The 19183-nt window shown below is 44.2% G+C and overlaps 1 protein-coding gene across 1 annotated transcript; it reads left to right on the top strand.

The window, feature by feature from the left end:
- Positions 1-279: 279 nt before the first annotated feature.
- Positions 280-17325, top strand: LOC126526987 (tRNA selenocysteine 1-associated protein 1-like). Its single transcript, XM_050174693.2, has 10 exons — positions 280-412; positions 642-739; positions 826-925; positions 1529-1584; positions 6439-6542; positions 8392-8539; positions 11644-11860; positions 13165-13279; positions 14134-14195; positions 17208-17325. Exons 1-10 carry the CDS (start codon positions 383-385, stop codon positions 17283-17285), a joined length of 1008 nt encoding a protein of 335 aa, XP_050030650.1. The 5' UTR covers positions 280-382; the 3' UTR covers positions 17286-17325.
- The last annotated feature ends 1858 nt before the right edge of the window (positions 17326-19183 follow it).

Genomic DNA, 19183 nt, shown 5'->3' with positions numbered 1-19183 from the left:
GTCAGTCGTTTGAAACGTTGTGCCATATATGATTCAGAAAGGTGTGGAAACCACGTTTGGTCATGCTTTCTGAATAATGACACACCAACAAAAGAAAAGCAGCCACCCAGTCGCAGCAGACGAAGGCCTGTACGTTTCTGCACTTTTGTCCTCGATTTGACCGCTGCACCGAAAGCGCTAGCGTCGCGCTACACTCACACTTCAAGAACTAGCGCTGCACTGGCACGACACTTTTCTGAACTAGTGCAAAAGGTGCAGCCAAATCGAGGAGACCTTCTGTGCTACGGTGTAGAAAGGTGAAAGAAGCTTGACAACTTCTAATATATCGGAGTAACGTGTGTGCTGGTAATGACTGCGGGATCAACGACGCAAGGAGGTCATTATGTCTAAAGGAACGCTGTGGATGGGTGATGTAAGTTGAGTTTTTCTTCGCTTCGATTTCCAAGTTGCAGGGCAGCGCTGTAATTAGGCTTAGCATGCGAAATTTCACCGAGGACAATCGCTAGGAGTTAGTTTGTCTTGCTTTACTGCTCGGCGCATTTGAGCGTACGTTTAAAGCCTTTAAACTACCGATTGACAAGGTTGGTACTATGTACCGGTTGAGGAGGGGTCTCGGAGACGCGCTGCTATGTTCTTACCAGATTGAGCCTTACATGGATGAGGCATTCTTGAAGCAAGCCTTCGCCGTGATGGGGGAAACTTGCTTGTCTACGAAAATCATCACGAATAAGCTAACCGGGTAAGTGGCCCCACTCAGCCCAACCCTTATGCACCGGGCCCGGTCGAGCTACTCACGGTCTCGTCTATGCCTCTTCTCATTCGCAGACTCCCGCTGGGCTACGGCTTCCTCGAGTTCATTGACGAACCCACGGCGCAGAGGATACTGCTAAAGTGCGACGGCAAGCCGATTCCTGGCTCGAGTCCTGTGAGTACACTTCCTTTATGGTGTTTATTAATGTTAAGTGCTAATTATTCAGGCACCCTGCACCAGGGCTCGTATCTCGACTCCCAAGACCTAGAACTTTAATCATATCAAGACCCGGAAGTTATTTCAGACATGTAACAAACTATTACGCTATAAGCCTTTGCCAGCCTTTTCTTACTGAACGTCGGAAAAAGAAAGTTCGCTTGGAAACGGAAACAGTGCATAGCTTCAAACAAAACGGACCCTCAAAGCATAGCTCTGTAAAAGTCTCGAAGAATTTTCCTGCAGGAGCTAAACTACAGGTAGTGCCACTTTAGTGAAAACTCTCTTCCCCAAAACAATTACAGCACTTCTGGCCTGCTGTTTGCGTTGGTACTCTAAAACCTACCTCCACGCAGTATTGGTCAGAGTGTAGTGTACCATACGTGAAGCAACATGACAATGTGTAGAATGACTCGCATTGGCCTTTGATTGTGTTTGGTTTTAGTTTCTAACACTAACACATACGTCTTTTTGCAATTTCCAAGGTTAAATTAGCTGTTGATTTGAATTCCTCTCCCCTCTTTTTTTTCTTTTTCTCTTTATCTTTGTTGATTGTTACAGAGCAAGAAGTTTAAACTGAACCACGCCTGTCACAGCAAGGACACTGCACAGCAACAGTGAGTGTCAGGTTTCTGTTGTACATGCTGTTATCAAAATAATCTTGCATTGTTCAGCCCATAGAGTTCCAAAAACGTACATGAGCATTATATGGGGTATTTATGCAGGTCAAAATTTGCGCACTCAAAGTGCCATGCCTTGCTTGCACTCTTTTGTATGCTCGGCAGTTTGTGCCCCCAGACATTGAATGCACAAAATCTGAATCTCCCTAATGATGAGGAAAAACATTGGCTTGGTTTCAGATTTCAAAGGCAGCATAGTGCATAATGCAACTGCAGCTCAATTCAAAAGTACACGGAAAGTAGTCATCTCAATATATTGGCGAGTTCAAAATTCACCAAGTGAAACATTGCTTTGCTCAAAGACACATTGCGTTACTAGGAGACTGTGATAATATGGTATTGCAAACTGCTTAGTTTATTGATCACTTACATCAGAAATCGGAATATACCTAGGTAGCAGTGCTTGCATTACATTGGAGATTGAAAAAAAAAATGCCTGCATTCAGCACCTGCACAATGCTGACATTTCCTATTGAAGAAATTTTCAAGTCAAAGCAGCAGCAAGATACCTAGTGCTGCCCGAGACGAGTATTTGTAATCTTTTAAGTAGTGCGTATTGAATATCGAAACCGTGAAAGATTGCATTGGGGATGGTAAGTTTTCAATTGAAGTGATGTTGCAATATATAGCTTGAGCAAGGCTCAGAACTTTCTTTTTGCTAGATACATCATAGTGGGCTTTTTTGTTTCTTGGCTCAGAAATTGACACTCAAATGATTAGCTGCAAGGTCCATTAAGTTGCTGTGATGCTAAAAGGAGGACAAAATAATGCAGAGTAGTTGGCATGTAACTAAGGAGCATTTGATGCTGGCTCTATACAGTCAGAGTGCGCACAGGTCCTTGAATACGGCTGAAACTGAAAAGTATGTTTTCAAGGCACTTGAAAGTACTGGAATACTTCTTTCCTCTTGAAAGCCCTTGAATTTCCTGAGTAAAATAGTCTTAAGATCAATTTTGTGACCAGTTTACTATTGCGGATCAACGTGGACCTAGCAAACTTCCCATTTAGAAACACTGGTTAAAGAAAAGCAGCACCGAGCCGTCGCACTTGTGTGTGTACCACACACCTTCACCACACTTGCCTTTGGCCTGCACGCCCCGCTCAGCACGCCTTCTTCACAGTTACACCTCTCTCCTTCTCTCTTTCATCCCAACCCTGTCTGCATTGTGAGGCTCTTGTTTCGGAGGAGTGAATGGAAGACTGGAGAAAGGCATGTGAGACTGCCAATGCGACAAAATCCTGCCAAATCATGCCATGGGTGTGCGGCAAAAAAGCAGAGTGTGGCGTTTAACTTTTTTTTTTTTTTTTTTCCCTCTCTCTCCTAGCGCGGCCTTCGCACTTTATCTTGGAGGTAATCTGCAGCGGAGGAAAGCATCGTCTCATTGCAGACGAAGCTTTCAGCGGCGGCAGTGGAGTGGATGTGAAAGCTTCACAGGCTTCGTTTTGTACTGTTAGTGTAAAGATATTGATGCGGCATGAAACCATATATTTGGTCATGGAGAATTCAACAAATCAATTTTTTTTCCCCGATTGTGCGACAACGCACAAATTTTTACAGCCTTTACAGCCCTTCCATGCAAGCAAAATGTATCAGTGACTATTTATTTGCATAAAAGGTCCAATTTCAGTTTTACTTTTTTGCTGGCAATTTTGTCGATCTTCGATCTTCGAAACGATATCTAAGTTTAGCTATATATAGTGTTTTGGAAATGTTGTAGTTAAATATTGCTACATGGTATGCCACTCTGCAGCCTTGAAAAAGCTTTGACAGGGCCTTGACAGTCCTTGAATATACTTGAAATTTTGTTTTCGAGACCTGTACAAACACTGACAGTTTGGCAGCACAGCATGATAGCAATGCTGCCCGCTTTTTAAAGGGCCTCCAAACTGCCTCCAACATTTTGAACTCATTTTAATTGAACACATGTGTACAGAGTGATGTGACAATTGTCCTGGGTGTATATGGCAGCCCTGCCTGCCTCGGTGCAGTCACAAATTCAAAAGATGAATTCTCTGCCCCTCTATGGGGTTTTCCTACCCCTTATTTGCATGTTGAGACAACGGGGCTGGGGGTCATGCTCATCAAGTTGCCAGGGTAAACCAGGATAAAAGCCTCTGATCGGTTGGTTGACCAGGCATGAGCTGGTACAAAAGCCTGCTAAGTGCTCTGAGAAGGGAGGCGAACAACAAAGGCGCCACTCTTCTGGTTGGCTCATGTCGTAGCTTTTTGCTCCACTATGCAGCAAGGAGGAGAGAGCGGCTATGGGAGGGTAGCAAAGGCAAGTAAGAAACAATGGCAGCCATGTAGTCATTAATCATGTGCCGGTAACTTAGCTATTACATAATTTCAAAAAATTGTTGCAGCTAGTATATGTTCATTGTAGACTGGTACACAGCTGCCACTATATGCCCCTACTTTCACTGTTTATGGTTTATGCTCTGCACATTTCTTGTTGCAGTTATCTAATATGACTGCTAAAGCGATTTAATGTCTCTAAAGACATTACTTACTTATAATTGTATCTACATGTTGCTCTCTAACCTTTTGAGGTTCAATTTATTTCACCAAATGTGACCCCTCAGGGTTGCATTCTTTATTGCAGCTTTAAAATCTTCAGACCGGCCTATTCCAAAAAAAATTTACTTCAATTTTTTTAGAGTGACCATAAAGTGACAATAAATATTTTCTGCAGGTAAACATGCATTGTTTATCCATGAATACAGATCGGCTTCCATAAATACTTATACTAAGAATAAAAAAGTCAATACACTGAAATAGTTATACAATGAAACCTCGTTAATCCTTAGTCCGTCGGAGCTTGGAAAAAGTGCATACTAAAGGGTAGTACTGCTTAACCAAAATAGCGTGATCACTCACATACCTGTCAAAAATGGAACTCGGAGTGAGTGCGATGAAAAGGCAAAAAACATGCAGTATTTATTCACTTCACGCAATGAAAGTCTGTTCTTTTCGTTTGATGCTGCGGCGGCCTAGAAGAGATGACAGCAGCCTCAAACTGCCAAAAAAAGCTACCAGCCAGCTTTTCTGCCAGCCGGCCCCCCTCTCTGCAAACGCCAGCATGAGGCAGACGTAATGTGCAGCTTCTGCCTCTGTTGGGCCTGAATCACCCGTGCTGTCGCTTTCCATGTCGTCCTCATCACTGTCGTTAGGCGGTAATTCGGCAATAACAGGCAACAGTGGCAAAAAGTCGAACTTCGTAGCCGACATCTTTTCACGGTCGCAGCGGCACTGCTGAGCAACTTTTCCTTCGCATTCCAAATGCCACACACCGTAGTCAACGGTACATCCCTCTCACGTGCCAGCGCCGACTTCTTCTGCCACGTTCGATAGCAGGAATAATGTCCGATTTTTCTTCTATGCTGAGCACCCGGTTTTTGTCCGAGCTTCAGCACGACGCCACAGTACGGGCCACAATGCTCTCTGGCGCAGCGCTGAAATGATGTTGATGTGATTTCACCCTTCCAAGCACCCTCTGCCTTTGCGCTTGGAGGTCATTCTAATTTCTGAGGCTCGTTGTTCTGCCGGGTCAACCTACTGCTGTGATTGCACAATGAAAAATGTGAGCACTGCGTGTTGACCAATACGTACACAATAAGCTGGTATGGTTTGTGCAGATACAAAATGCATTATGTTCATTGGCCGCTGAGTTGGGGATTTGACTTTACTACTTTTAAAATGAAACTGCTGTTTAAGCGGGTATGGTTTAATGAGGTTTTACTGCATTCTGATTCAGCACTTGGGTAGTAGACTAGTAGTCTGCATTTGGCGACTTGACTCATTTGCAGCAGGGCAACCAGCGTGCACACCCATAGCGTAATCAAACCGTGTATGTGGGCGCACACAAGAAAACTCAATGGTTGTGTGCCTGTCAGAAAAACCAAATGAGTCTGAGACTTGCAGTAATCTTAAGTTTTGCCTCCAGCAAGGGGCAATCAGTTTTCGGGAGCTGAGTCTCGAGAAAAATGCAGGCAGGGCAACATCATTTTTATATGGTGGTAACGCTTATATATACCAGTGCCTGCCTGTAAACAGATGTAATCACACTTTAGTGAACAACAGACAAGCGAGCATCTAGCGGTGACCCTTTGAGATTTACAAACCAGATTGACATCAGTTTTCACAAACAAAACAAATGAAAACGGCCTGCGAGGCAAAACCAAAATTAACTGCCACGTGAATGCGCGAACGGTCGCTGAAACGCCAGTATAAAGAAGCTGTGGAATGAAAACAATTCCTAGGACTTCTGGTACCAGCAAACGGGCGCAGCGGGGAAACCGTCAGAATGCTAGAAAACAGTGCCAAACACTGAGGCTCAATCATCACTGAAGTGATATTATAAATGGTTTGTGCTTTTATGACATCCAATTCTTTAGCAGGCTTATATCGAATTATGCCCTATATCGAACTGATAGGCGTTTTTTTGCAAGTTCAATATAGCCGGGTTCGACTGTACTCTGGTTTTTTTTACAAAAGCTATGCCGTGCATCTGCCAGTGAAAGTGCCATTGTCACACACTGCAGATAGAAAGCTGTGCTTAGTCAAGTTGCAGTTCTGAAGCTTTTTCCCATTTTACTTTCTCACCTCAAGATAAATAATACTAAATAAAATATCAATTGATTGGTTTCTTCCAAGAATCTTCAAGTTTTTTAGTGAGCTTAAGGGCCCTTTCACTTTTTAAGAAAACTTTAAATGCTATAAGTTACGGATTTTATTGCATCGTGGAATTTTTAGTTCCAGTGCTTAAGTGTTTTCTTGTCACGTGTTTCCAGAATTGAGCATTCTGCCTTTGTCGGAAACTTGACTCCAGAGGTTGATGACCTGAACCTCTACACAGCATTTCATTCGAGGTTTCCGTCAGTGAAAGCAGCAAAGGGTAAGCTGACACTCATCCGAACAGTCGCATGCATTGATAGTTGTGGGAACATGCATTATATTTGCAGATAAGTTGAAAACCTGGACTATTTTGCTGCTGAACAATTCTGAATTATTCCGTGCTGCAATGGTGAATCCACCATTCCTAACCTCCATGTTGTGATGTGAAGGACTCAGTACAGTTGAATCTGTTAATTTTACCCTCCTTTTGACGCTTTGTATTTCTGTAATGCTTTCTTTGCATTTTTTCTTTAAATTGGAGCACTTGATAATTTGAACCTTCAGCATATCTCATAGGTGTTCAAAGTATGGAAGTAAGCAGTGGAGGGTTCTGTCATAACGTAAATCCAAAGCTCAGCAGCAATTAACTTGTACACTGAGATACTCTTGGCAACTGCTGCTTTGCTTTTCAGATTTGTTGGTGTGAGTTTTGCCCATCCACTGTATTTGACTGGTGATTGTGTCAAACCTGTGTAAGTGCAGACAGTGTGCAAGCCAGAATGTGTCTCTGCATTGGTCACACTGCTAACTTCTGTGAAAAAAACATTCTTTACAGCATGCTTTTGATGCAACCCTGGAATCCACAGCTGTCGATAGTAAGCACCTTGATCGTTGCAAATCATGTTGTGATTTTTTCATTACATTCAATTACTGCTGCGAGAGCTGCTCATTTTATTTTGAGGTTCTTCTGGACATGTGCTTACTAATGCTACTTGATTGTGGCGGCTCCAGGTGTCATGATGACGGGGGATGACTGTGGACGCTGAAGACATGTATGCCCTCCAATATTCAGTACTCTTTCTGTGGGAATTTCAATGGCTGTGAGGCCTTGCGTGTGTGCATTTTCTTTCTTTCTCCATGGGCCTTCATCAGTGAGGTGTCCTCTGGCAGCCTTACAGAGTGGAGGGAGGGGTTGAACGCAGAGCTATACCTACTCTCTTTGCCTGCTTGAGGCTGCACAATGCCTAATGCGGTATGTTAGGTGGGTTTGTTGGTATGACCACATTAGTTTGACAGCTCTTAACAATTTTAGCAATAGTAAAGGGATCCTGCCACTTTGAGGTACTAGGATCATACCATTAACATGTGGTGCTCGGGGTCAGTTTACAAAGGGCAATATATTTTGGCCTTCACTGCCAGGAATGTTACTATTGAGAGTGCAGTGTGTTTATAATTCTCATTCCTGTGAACCGAAACTAAAATGGGCTTAGGCCATTAAAGCTGAATGTGCAGTTGTCTGTCTTAGCTTTTTTTATCATATTTTTTACCTTACTTTTCTTCCGTGGTTTTTTTGGGTATTCGTACAATTTCAGTGTACTTCCATACTCAACAAAGTGGAACTAATTCCAGAATTTAAATTTTTCTTAAGGAGAGCTTAGAGTAGCACCACTCAACGATTCAGAAAATATGACTGCAGAACACTTTGTAACTGTTATGCAGGTATCTCGTGCATCATGATCAGTGGCATACATAGCAGCTGCAAACATGGCTGCATGAGAATGATAGTTCCTTGGTGGCAGCATAGCAAGCAAGCATTTGCAACATGGCATTTCAAGCTGGTGGAATCCAATACCTTTGGCTCTGATGACTGCAACACTTGCCTTTCATTTTTTCCTCAGTGGCATTGCTGTTGTGGCCATGTGCCAATGCAGAAACTTTCAGACTAATGAGCGGGCTACTTAACTACCTCTGGGTACATAAGTGAGGAGCACAAGCACATTGCAACCCCTTCTCCCCTCCTGTGTGGTTTGTGCGAGGCTGCCACCTTTTGCTGGTCGGGCCCGTGGAGATGCACCAGGTGTGAGTGGGTGCAAGCTTCTTTGTGGTCCGGGCACGGTGTGCTGTTTCAGTGGTGCTGGACGAGAGTGGCAAGAGTCGGGGCTATGGCTTTGTGCGCTTCGGCAACCAAGAGGAACACCAGCAGGCTCTTGAGGTCATGAACGGCTTCGAGGGGCTGGGCGGCAAGGCATTGCGTGTTAGCAGTGCCACCCCCAAAAGGTAGCCACCGCCCCTCACCCACCTTCGCTCCTTCTTTTGCTTGGAGGCATTGTCCCGGGTGCTTCTGTACAGATAGTGCATCAGGCTATCATCATCATTATGCTCATAATCATGCATTATCGTAAAAAGCATAATAATGGTGCTGGTGTACCAAACGTAATTTTCATACCATAGCTCTTGGTCATTACATGCACTGCCACTTTGGAATGAAATGCAAACAAGAAAGAAAAAAAAAAAAATCTGACACCCCGTGCACTTAATGGTTACAAATTGCCATGTGATTGGAGTATATATTAAGGTGCTAAATATGCACTAGTGCCCAAACTTAGTGCCTGAATGAAGCAACATTATTGTTACATACACTAGCGAATGTGGAAATGAAAATGCAGTTTCCTCTTTGCCCATGCTGGCATGATGGCACTAGAAAGTTTAACGTAGGGGCACTTAAAGTTGAATTTATTACATGGTACTAGTTAACCTAAATAGTGATGCGCTAATTCGCAGCCAATGATGACGTAGAAAATTATGAGCATATCATTAGGAGGTAAGAAGGTAGTAGTAGCCGGTTTAGAGAGCAAAAGCTGCAAGTTGAAATTGCTCAGATTAAGAGGAATAATAATAGCTGGGCAGGTCACACGCAACATGTAGTGCTAGGGTTGTGCGAATACCGTCAAACTTTGTTAATGCACAGTTGGTCGGGAACAATGTTTAGGTATGCACTAAATGATGTGCGAATTAACTGCCAGTGTCAGTTTAACGGCTACTTACCGGCGGATAAATAACTGTCATGATGCTTTTAAACACACACACACTCCGACCGGCTTTATTTGTGGGTATTCAGCAAAAAAATTGATGTTCATTTGCCACCATGATGGCCTTGCTTCTTGTGTTACCGGAAGTCAATCTCAAAAGCCATGTTTTGTGCGCTCCAATCAGCAACAGCTGTATGAGCAGGAAATACGTCATGGTGGCCATGTTTTAAAGTCACTATTGCTCACAACTGTCGTCCGGGCGTCGCAATTCGTGAATGGAACGTCTGCACGCGAAATTTTGCCAATTTGGTGCCTGTGCGTGTAGAACAAGAAAGAAAAAAGTATGCACTAACCATATGGTGGGCAATGAGTGACTATAATCGAAAGTGCCAGAATTGAATACTTTTCGACTAGTTTGCAAATGAGTAGCCATTTTCACAATTGATGTAAGACAGTATTCACATCCTCCTAGTATTCATAAGTGTAGTAGCTTTCCGTCATTACATTGCGCATTATCAAGTATTGTTTATCAAAATGCATGAGTTAAGCGTTTGGAACAATTAAGCAGTTTGTTTGCACATGCAGGACATTTCGGAGAGAGGGAATGTAGCCTGTAACGTAACTTGTTTCACAATGTAAGCTGAAGTTTTATGCGTATGTTATGCATGCAGAGATGTTATGCATGCGAGCTCCATGGACTGCGTACAACAGCAGAACTTGGCTGAGACATTCACAACATCGTATGCTACTTGCGGACTACGCTATTTCACCAAGCCCGAGGGGTGGTTCCGGGCCCCTTTAACCCTTTCGCTGTCGGACCTTTCTGGCCGTGACGCACCCCCAGTGTCTGCTTGGTTTCAGGGAACGAGCATAACAGGGAATGAACATAGCAATTTATTTTTGATTCTGATTGGTACACAAATAACGTAGTCAATGCTATATGCACATTTCAGTGTTCTGCAGCTGCTGTTAGTAAACATCATCATCATCATCAGCCTGACTATAAAATCCGTTCAACATCCGAATCTGACGATGCGGAACCCTCTTCCTCGCATGCGACTCTGTCCGAGTCCGAATCCGAGCTCGGCTCGTATTCTAAATCGGAATTGAGCCACCGCACCAATGAGCAGACGAAGGTCCCGCGCGCTCAGCCATCCGAAAGTAACCGCGCGCTGGGAGGATGCGCTTTCAGTCGCCCGCACAACGGAGAGTGCGTGATCAAGAAGACAGAGGGAGGTGGAAAAAGGCTAAACAAAGTTCGAAGGGCTTTACGTTTACTGCTGCAAGTCGGAAGCGAGGGTTCGGCGAGAGAGCGAAAGCAGCAATCGAGTCACTCTTTTCGGAGAGGCAATGGCACGTGCGCCTGAACTTGACGCGTGTAGCAGACACGCCAACAGAAGAAAAATAAAAACCTTAAAACCAGCGGAGATGGCAGAACAACCCTTGAACCCATAACAACACGCGCGCAACGCATGATCCAGCGAACGCGGAGCCACCGCGCCACTCAGCAAAGAGAAAGTGGGGAGTGGCAGTCCCACCGTACTCTTCAATACATGGGTTAACACAGGTTGGGGAGAATATACGAACTTGTAGAGTCAACAGATGGCGTGGCTAATTCAGGAGTGCCAGCTTTGCGCTCAGGTGCGAAATTTTGACCGCACGATAGAGAACGTACCGGTACGTCAGTGATACCGTGGGGGGGAAGCGCAATGACGTACCGGTACGTCCGTGACAGCGAAAGGGTTAAGGATTCCTCCTATATTGTGGTTGTGTTACTGCAGTAACATTTTTTTTTTTTTTTTTTAATCTATGAAAGGTTGCGTGCCTTGTATGAAAGCACAGGACAAGCTTAAGAGCCCAGCCCCCTGCCCCCCCTTTTTTTTTTTGCATGAGAGATTTGAGTTCGTAAGCTGGGCTTGTTGATGCATTTCAGATATACTAACAGTGCAAGAAAGGGATGAAACAGGGGGGACAGGAGCACACAGAACTGTGTTTATGTGTTGCCACTCTCTTTATCGCTCTGTACCTTTAGCATATGCATGAAAAATTCTTGGATCACATTTCTGCTTGTGAGGAGCCATATTAAGTATTTGCACATAATTCCTAGGGAAATGATTCATCTTATATGATTGCGTGCTATCCTCGTCACGTTCATGCACAAAATGTAAAATGTAAAGCCCTTAGCAGGCCTCCTTTAGCACATGCATGGCAGCCACCCAAACCAGGCACAATTCTCTAAGGGGAGCATTTGTCTGCATATCTAATTTCAGACATGTTGTCCTAGATCATTCATAGCAGTAGGTGCACTGTTAATGTTGTGCTGTTCCTGTCTCTTTGTTTTCTTGCTTACAGGAGCAACGTCCCAACTACCGTGAGCATGGCTACACCACCAGGTCAGCAGACTTACCAGCAGTACTACGGCAACTATGGTTACAACTACCAGAACTACTACAACCCCTGGCAGGGCTACCAGCAGTACTACGCCGGATACCAGGGCTACCAGGGCTACCCAGGCTACTATGGACAGCAGCCTGAGTATCCGCAGCACACTGATTCGTCAGCTGTTGCTGTGAGTGAGACTGGCAGGCATTATTTCCACTTTTACAGCCGTACCATCCTGTTTAATCTCATATCCAGTGTAGGATGGTGGTGTTGCTGTGTCATCCAACTTTAGTGAACACTCAGTGTTTATTCAGCTGAGATGAAACCTGTGATCGGTGCTGCTTTTAACATCTCAACTTTTTACTTTTACTTTTAGATTCAGATGTTAAAACATTTTGCAGTTTATTTGTGTGAGCCTGCATGGTACTATTAGGTTCCAATTCCTGTAAGCTAGAAGCTAGCGCAGTATGTGTATTGGCATTGTTGTTCACACTTGGGAGTTTTTAATTTTAATGGTACATAACAGTCTGAAAAGCAACTAGTGCCCAGAATGAAAGTACTAATGACACTTCTTTGTGAGGACGTGTGGCAGTGCTGTCATTATCACCGCCATATTAGTAAGTAGAAATGAAAAGGCCACGTGGGTGACTAATATTTAATATGTACTTCTGATGAAACATGGAACTGCTAGCTTAAGGACAGAAGTTGTTTCAAACTTGCAGCTTCTAAAGCGAGACGAGTATTGTTGAAGCATTTCAAGGTGCGTCTATTTAGAGAAAGTTTCATGAAAAATTTTGGGAAATGTAGACGGTTGGGAATGACTGCCACTTGCATATGTACTTCTGTGTTCACAAATCCAACGAGAGAAACATTTGAGGTTTGCATTTATGAATACAAGGCACATGGTTTCACAGCTCCATTAACAAATAGTCGTGACTGCCTTTGCAATTTTTTAAAAGAAACTATTCAAGTCCATATAAAATAAAGGCTCATAATAAATTTTCTACATAATTCACACAGCTATAGTCTAGTGTTGATACAGTGAAAAAATATGTTTCATGTGTCTGCACATGCAAATGAAGCTGTCTTATATAGTTGTTTTGACCATTCTTCACTTTGACCTCTTCGAGGAAGCCATCCCACGTACCCAAGCAAACATTGGCTGCTATGTGCATTGACACCAATGCTATTCCTAAACTTCTCTGAGAAATGCATAGGTGATATGAACCTGTTGGTCATTTCGCTGAAGATGAAGCTTGCATTTGATGAAGTTTGAGAAGGGCAGGTCCAGCTATCTGAAGCATTGCAAGTATTGAATTAGTAATGGCATCGTAGATCAGTGAAGGGATAAAAATATGGATTAGTTAAGATCAGAGCTGCAACCTGGCTTTTTGTGTTGCCTTGCTTCACTTCAGTCATGGTTTTGGTGAAGTCACAATCCAAAGGTAGCAGAGCAAGTGCCGCTGGCATAGCCATGATGTCCTTGTGCAGCACGCTGGTTACGAGGATGCTGCCAACGCTGCTGCTGCGGCAGTGCCCCATGGTCCGAACCCACCTTTGCCTCAAGCGGCAGCCACAACTTCAGAGTCGGACAACGAAGTCGAAGGTGTGTTGCCAAGCCTAATTTTCACTTATTTCAGTTACAGCCAGCTATGCCTTCTACTTGTGACCAGTGGTTTTGGATATCTGCTGTTGATTCACTCAGGTATTTGTGATCTGTGTGGGTGCTGTCAGGAAAGATCTTAAGTGTAGATATGAGCCGCCCCCTCTTGTGCTTCCAAATCCTGTAAAAATTGTTCATGACATTCAATTACATTTCAGTATGAATGCAATAGAAAATTAATCATTTCTGGAAAGGAAGCGTGTGTCACAATTATTCAGTCTCGGGTGCCGAGTCATCATGCCACAGAGCATGATCTGCAGCTTACTGTATGAGGGGGGCTCTTCAGTTTCTTTTCCTTCATTTGTGCAGGTTCATGTTGAAAAAGCTTTGTGTTAAACACTGTGTTAAGTCTTTAGTTTAAGGGCCTGTAGTTGTACACAAGCTCCACCACATAGGTTTAAGTGCAGCTCATGCCAGAAATTCAGAGATCTTTTGTCATTGTAGCAAAAATTGTACATGTGTAAACTATGTCACTAACTGCATTAGTTAGCTTGCTAAACATGTTGTTTCTGGCGCAAAGTACAGAACATAAAAGAAGGGGGACAGGTAAGAGACAGAGGAGTGCCTCTGCCTCTTACCTGTCTACCTTCTTTTATATTTTGTACTTTATGCCAGAAACAACATGTTTAGCTTGCTTACCCACCAACTAGCCCAAGAACAAGTTCTGCATTAGATGGCTGTTGTTACTCGTGCTATGTGTTTTCGTATGGTCTTTTTCACAAGTGTAGGCAAGCTGTTCTGATATGCTACTGACATGCAGTGATGGCAATAATTATAACATGTGCTTGCTTTTCTAGACCATGACATGGGCATGCCTGACATAGAGGCCAGCAACAAACTCCTTCTGGCCCGATCTGAGGTGAGCCACCAAAACTTGGTATTCTTGGCAGAATTGACAGTGAACTTGGGTTGAAAGTTTCATTTAAAGGGAAGCTGAAACACATTTCGAAAAAAATGAGTTCCCTGCGGCATTCTACAGTTTTGAGTCCACTGAACACGAATATCTCGTTTAAAAAGGGCGGAAACAAACGCAAGCGGCTGTTTTTTGCAAGAAAATGCACACCAGCGCCTCGGCATCGCGCGAACGCTGCCGTTGCCCGTGATTGGTCGGGACCGCTTTGACGTCATTCACGGGGATCGCCGGTCGGCGCCGCCGTTTCAGAGCGTAGCACGCTGTTCGGTTCTGGCTTCACAGCTGAGTTGTAAGCATTATGGAACGTTCTCGCTTTCTCGGAGAGCTTGTATTTTCGCCGTACATGTTCGAACCGACAGCCAATACAGAAAACGGTGACGGCAACAGGGGCAACGACGATGTTGAGTGTGCCAACAGCGAGAGCGATGTGTGCACCTTCTCGCGCGTTGGAAATCTTAGCTGGTACATATGTCTTTTCATGTAGCTGCATGTTCCAATGACTGGAGAAAAAACACGCTAAAGTGTCGCTGGGAACTTGCTGCTAGAAGAATGCCGAAGCACTAACATCTCATTAGATTGTAAACACAGGTGCAGTTCCGCGATGTCATGCACCTTGCCGCTGCTTGTCTAAAGTTCCATGGTTTTTTGCGTGTTGATACACGATCACGAACGTAAGTGCCGCGTTTGGCTACTTCAAACTCTTCAACATTATCTGCCTGTGTCACACTGGCTGCTCCAAATTCTTCGATTGGTGATGGTAGCGGAACAGGTTCATCAGGGGCTCGGTTCTCAAGGTGCTCTGCTAGAACCTGAAAGAGTGCAAGGCATGGATGTCATGAATTTCAGCATATCATGCATATCAGCAAACATGACAACAGTTGGATTACTTACAGTAATTGAAATACTTTTTCAGTAATTTATGTGATGGATTAGTTGTCTAGTGATTTAGTAATGTAAATTATTTGGTGTCTGTAATTTCATGGCTAATGTAATTTATTAATTGCGTTAAATATGCACCAGTAAGCTGTGTACAGCGCCAGAACGTGTGTCGTGAGATGTCGTGGAGGCACATGGGGGGGGGGGGGGGGGGGCATGAAATGTTGGCAAGTGTATGTTACCTTGAAGAAAGGTTAGCATCCCTTTATACGTTGCTTTTTGCTTCTTGTGTGCATGAAAACTTTTTGGAAGCAATCGTAAAGTAATACCATTACTTTTTTGAAAGCGGCAATTGGTAATGTAATTCAAATCAATGAGCGTAATAAGAAACTAATGAGTAATGTATTATATTTACTTTCAAATAATAATTTTGCCATGCGTGATGCATAGCTAGTTAAAGGCAAGAAAACATTTTTTGTCCAGCAGCGATGCCTGTATTGGGCTAGACCACGTCGAACGCTGACAAGTTCAATACCTTACAACATTACTTCATTATTTGAGCCCGTTTGCCTTGCCACGGGCGCGGCTGTGCCGACGCTCGTTTTTGCGGCATTTCGCTGCTGGTAGCAAGCTGTGAGTGCGAAATCTACGGAACAAAGTTTTTACATGACGAGTTCAACTACTCTAACGCAAGCATGAAAATATTACCGTAACGCCTTATGTCGTGCGATTTGAACACAAATGCTGAACAGCTAAACCTGCGGGCACCGCGTGGTAGGACGAATAGCAAATATCACTGAACGCGCAAGCGTACCCCCGGCCAGTTATTTCACCGTACCAAAACAGCGCCGAACAAACAGCCGTAGTACAGTGTTCCGTGACAAAGCGGAGTGGAAAAACAGGATGAAAACGGCAAGCACTTTGCATGCATGTGCATATTCCCGGCTGTGCCTCCACCTCGCTTCGTCATAGGCCGCTGTAAGGCCGTTTGTTCGACACTCGGGTGATCATCCGTTTAAAAAATTGCCCGTGTGCACATTAAAACCCTTACCTCACCCTTTCTCCTCTTGGCGAAGGCCGCTCTTGGAAATGGCGAGGTGTTACTCTTGTGGGAGAATATAGACGGAACAACGCCGGCCTTCAGTCGTGCCCATTTAATTGGGATACCGATTGCCCGCATCGTTGTCAAGCTCCGATGATAATCACTGTCACGGAAATGGTCCGAACACAGCACAGTTGATTTCGTCGGAAAGAAATTATCTCCTCACCGCACAGACCCACTGCACTGCAAGTTTCTTGTCTTTCGGGAACAAGTGAAACACAACATCGTCTAGCCCGCCTGTGTTCGCACAGCCGAATGCTGCACAGAACGAGGGCATGTTGGGTGCCCTTGGCTGTAGGCACTCACGCAGCACAGAAAGGAAGCACAGTTCACGAAAATCGCAAAAGAAAACAAACGTGAGCGGCGGCAGATCTCTCGTAGCATCGTTTAGTAAAGCGCAGGACGGAAAGAAACATGCCAGCACATGCCAACACGCCAATCCGGCAGTACGGTCCTCTGGAATGACTTCACTCTCGCCGGTTCTCTCCTCCGGCTGCCTCCTCATCCGGCGCTCCGGGAAGCGACGGGGGCGTGTCCGCGGGGGGAATTTAGAAAGCGATTTCTGCCCCTTATATTGACAATAGAACCGTAAATAATAGGTCTGTTCTTCCCAACCCCAGCAATTCATGGAAATTGAAAACTGTTTCAGCCTCCCTTTAAGATGTGTTCTTTCTTATTGGATGCATTAGCATGTTGCTTAAAATTTTTGCTGTGGCCCTTCATGGCAAATTTCAGAAGTGTGTGTGAGGGGTGGAGGGGGGTATGTGAAGACATTGTTTCTTTGTTGATTTCTTTGTGATATTTTCAGCTCATAACTATGATTTTTCTGCAACGTTATTAACTTACCTGCTTGAGAACAGCAATAAATAATTTAGTGTGTCAGTTTCTGTGCAGTGTTAAGCTTCTGGAAATAAATGTGGGGTGCTTCCACTTCGAAGTCTGATGTAGAACTCGCTGTGATGTACTGTCATTTGATGCAGGACCTGTACTCTGCGTTTGAGAGCAGTCGCTGGCTTCCGACAGAAGGACTGGACCCACCTTTGGTCTCTGTCAAATGATGTGTGAAAGAAATAAACATACTTTTCTATTGTGTTGCTACCAATTTGTACGATGACCGGCTTTCTGCATTTTATAAAACATTTTTTTCTCGCACATAAAAATGCACAGTTCACACAAAGTACTGACATAGAAAGATGGAATAATTACAACAATTTCGGCAAACCTCGCACCACGCCCTCTCGTGAACTGTGTTCAGATGCACTGTATGACCCAATAAGCCATTGGCTGTTACAAGTACACTGACAGTTTGTCACTTTCATGCCGTCGCCCAGTCAGCCATTTAATTGGTTGTTCGGAACCCCTGTAAAAGGAGGTGCCATTGTTGTGCACCTTTTTTATTTTGTTCATTATTTGTGCTAGAACTTTGAAGCACCGAAATATAAGAAATATGTCAGGCTGGAAACTATTTGGTGTTTTTGAATGCAAAGACCAATTTGGCATTCAAACTTAAGCAATTAGACCAGTAATAATTAATTGGATAAGAAAGGGTTCACAAAAATAACCCTGCTTGGGAAAAGGACTGCTGGCTGACAGCACTGTTCATACCGTCCTTGTATCTCTTAAAGGGCCCCTCACCAGGTCTGGCCATTTTGAGCTTATAAGCGCAGAGCATACATTGCGCGATAACAATCGGGTCTGCAAAGTATTGCATGGCTACTCGCTGCGGAAAGATCTGAAATTTCAATCCGAATGCCGTTTCCCTCTTCACTCCTGGCCGCCGCGCTCGAAGCCGGACGGTGACGCAATCGTGTCCGCAGTGTAACGTCACTCGTGGTGGCACGCGAATTCGAGAATTATTCTAGACAACGTGTTATTTGTTCGATCTGTTGCTTGAATTGACTAATTAAAGTTTAGAGAAATAATCAAACACACAAATGGAATGTCTGGATGCTGCGAAGCAAGAGAGATTCCCACGGTCGTGCGTTCACGTGCGCAAGTACCTAAATTAGGCCATTTTCTACCGTGTTCCAGTACGTGATCACGCTCTGCGATTCGTTTGTTCTGCCTCGGTATTCGTGTAGCACTGAATTATACTGCTAGTCATGTGTCCTTGTGCACAGCGCCCAAAATTGTGTGCTGCGTGAACGAGACAACTCGCGTGCGACATCATCAGCGAAAGTACGCAGCGCCGAAAACAGGCTAACAGGCTAGCCAGGTTGCAAGCTGCGGAAAATACAACGCTTACACCTTGCCTTTACACCACCTTAATGTTGTGGGAGATTTTATGAATGTATGGCATTACTTCTAGTTGCTTCTTTCGCTCTGGTGTCGGCGACTTCTGGCCTGCAAGACCCTTCACTTTCCGTAATCCGGCTTCAGGAACAGCCCTAATGACCAAAAGAGGGAAATCTGCCGCAACAACCTCAACCTGCTGTTTCGGGCTACATGCCATGCGCTGGCAGCAGCTCTTCTGTACTGCATCCAGAAGGTGTCCAACCGCTACAACCCTCTTGACCAGCTTAAACTGATTAGAATCATACGGCATTAGTGCTTTTTTTCTTTTTTTTTAACATAATAACGTGACATCCTTCATCGGGTGCTATACTGGAGTTGTTTACTGCATTCCGTTGGCTTGTGGTAAAGTATATATAGGCCAGACAGGTAGGTGTTCTAATAAGCGCCTGCAAGAACATAACACATCCTTAAGCAGGAACCAATTTGGCACTTGATTACTGCGGCTGCAAGAAGTGCAAAAAAAGTGGGCCACTGGTCGTGTGACCATTTTAGGGAGGGGTAAGACGATACAAACGAGAAATCTTGTAAGCTTTTCACATTAGAAATGAGAAAGAAAATTGTGTCAGTGATATGTCTGTGTTCAACCAACAAGGAATGTGCTGACCTATCGGGTAGATAAAAAGTGATTAAAAAACTGACATTGATGCACGGGTTGTGGGAC

The sequence above is a fragment of the Dermacentor andersoni genome, chromosome 9 (assembly GCF_023375885.2).
Source record: "Dermacentor andersoni chromosome 9, qqDerAnde1_hic_scaffold, whole genome shotgun sequence".
NCBI lineage: Eukaryota > Metazoa > Arthropoda > Arachnida > Ixodida > Ixodidae > Dermacentor > Dermacentor andersoni.
Note: the sequence above shows the minus strand (reverse complement) of the source record. Positions and strands in the feature narration are given on the sequence as shown.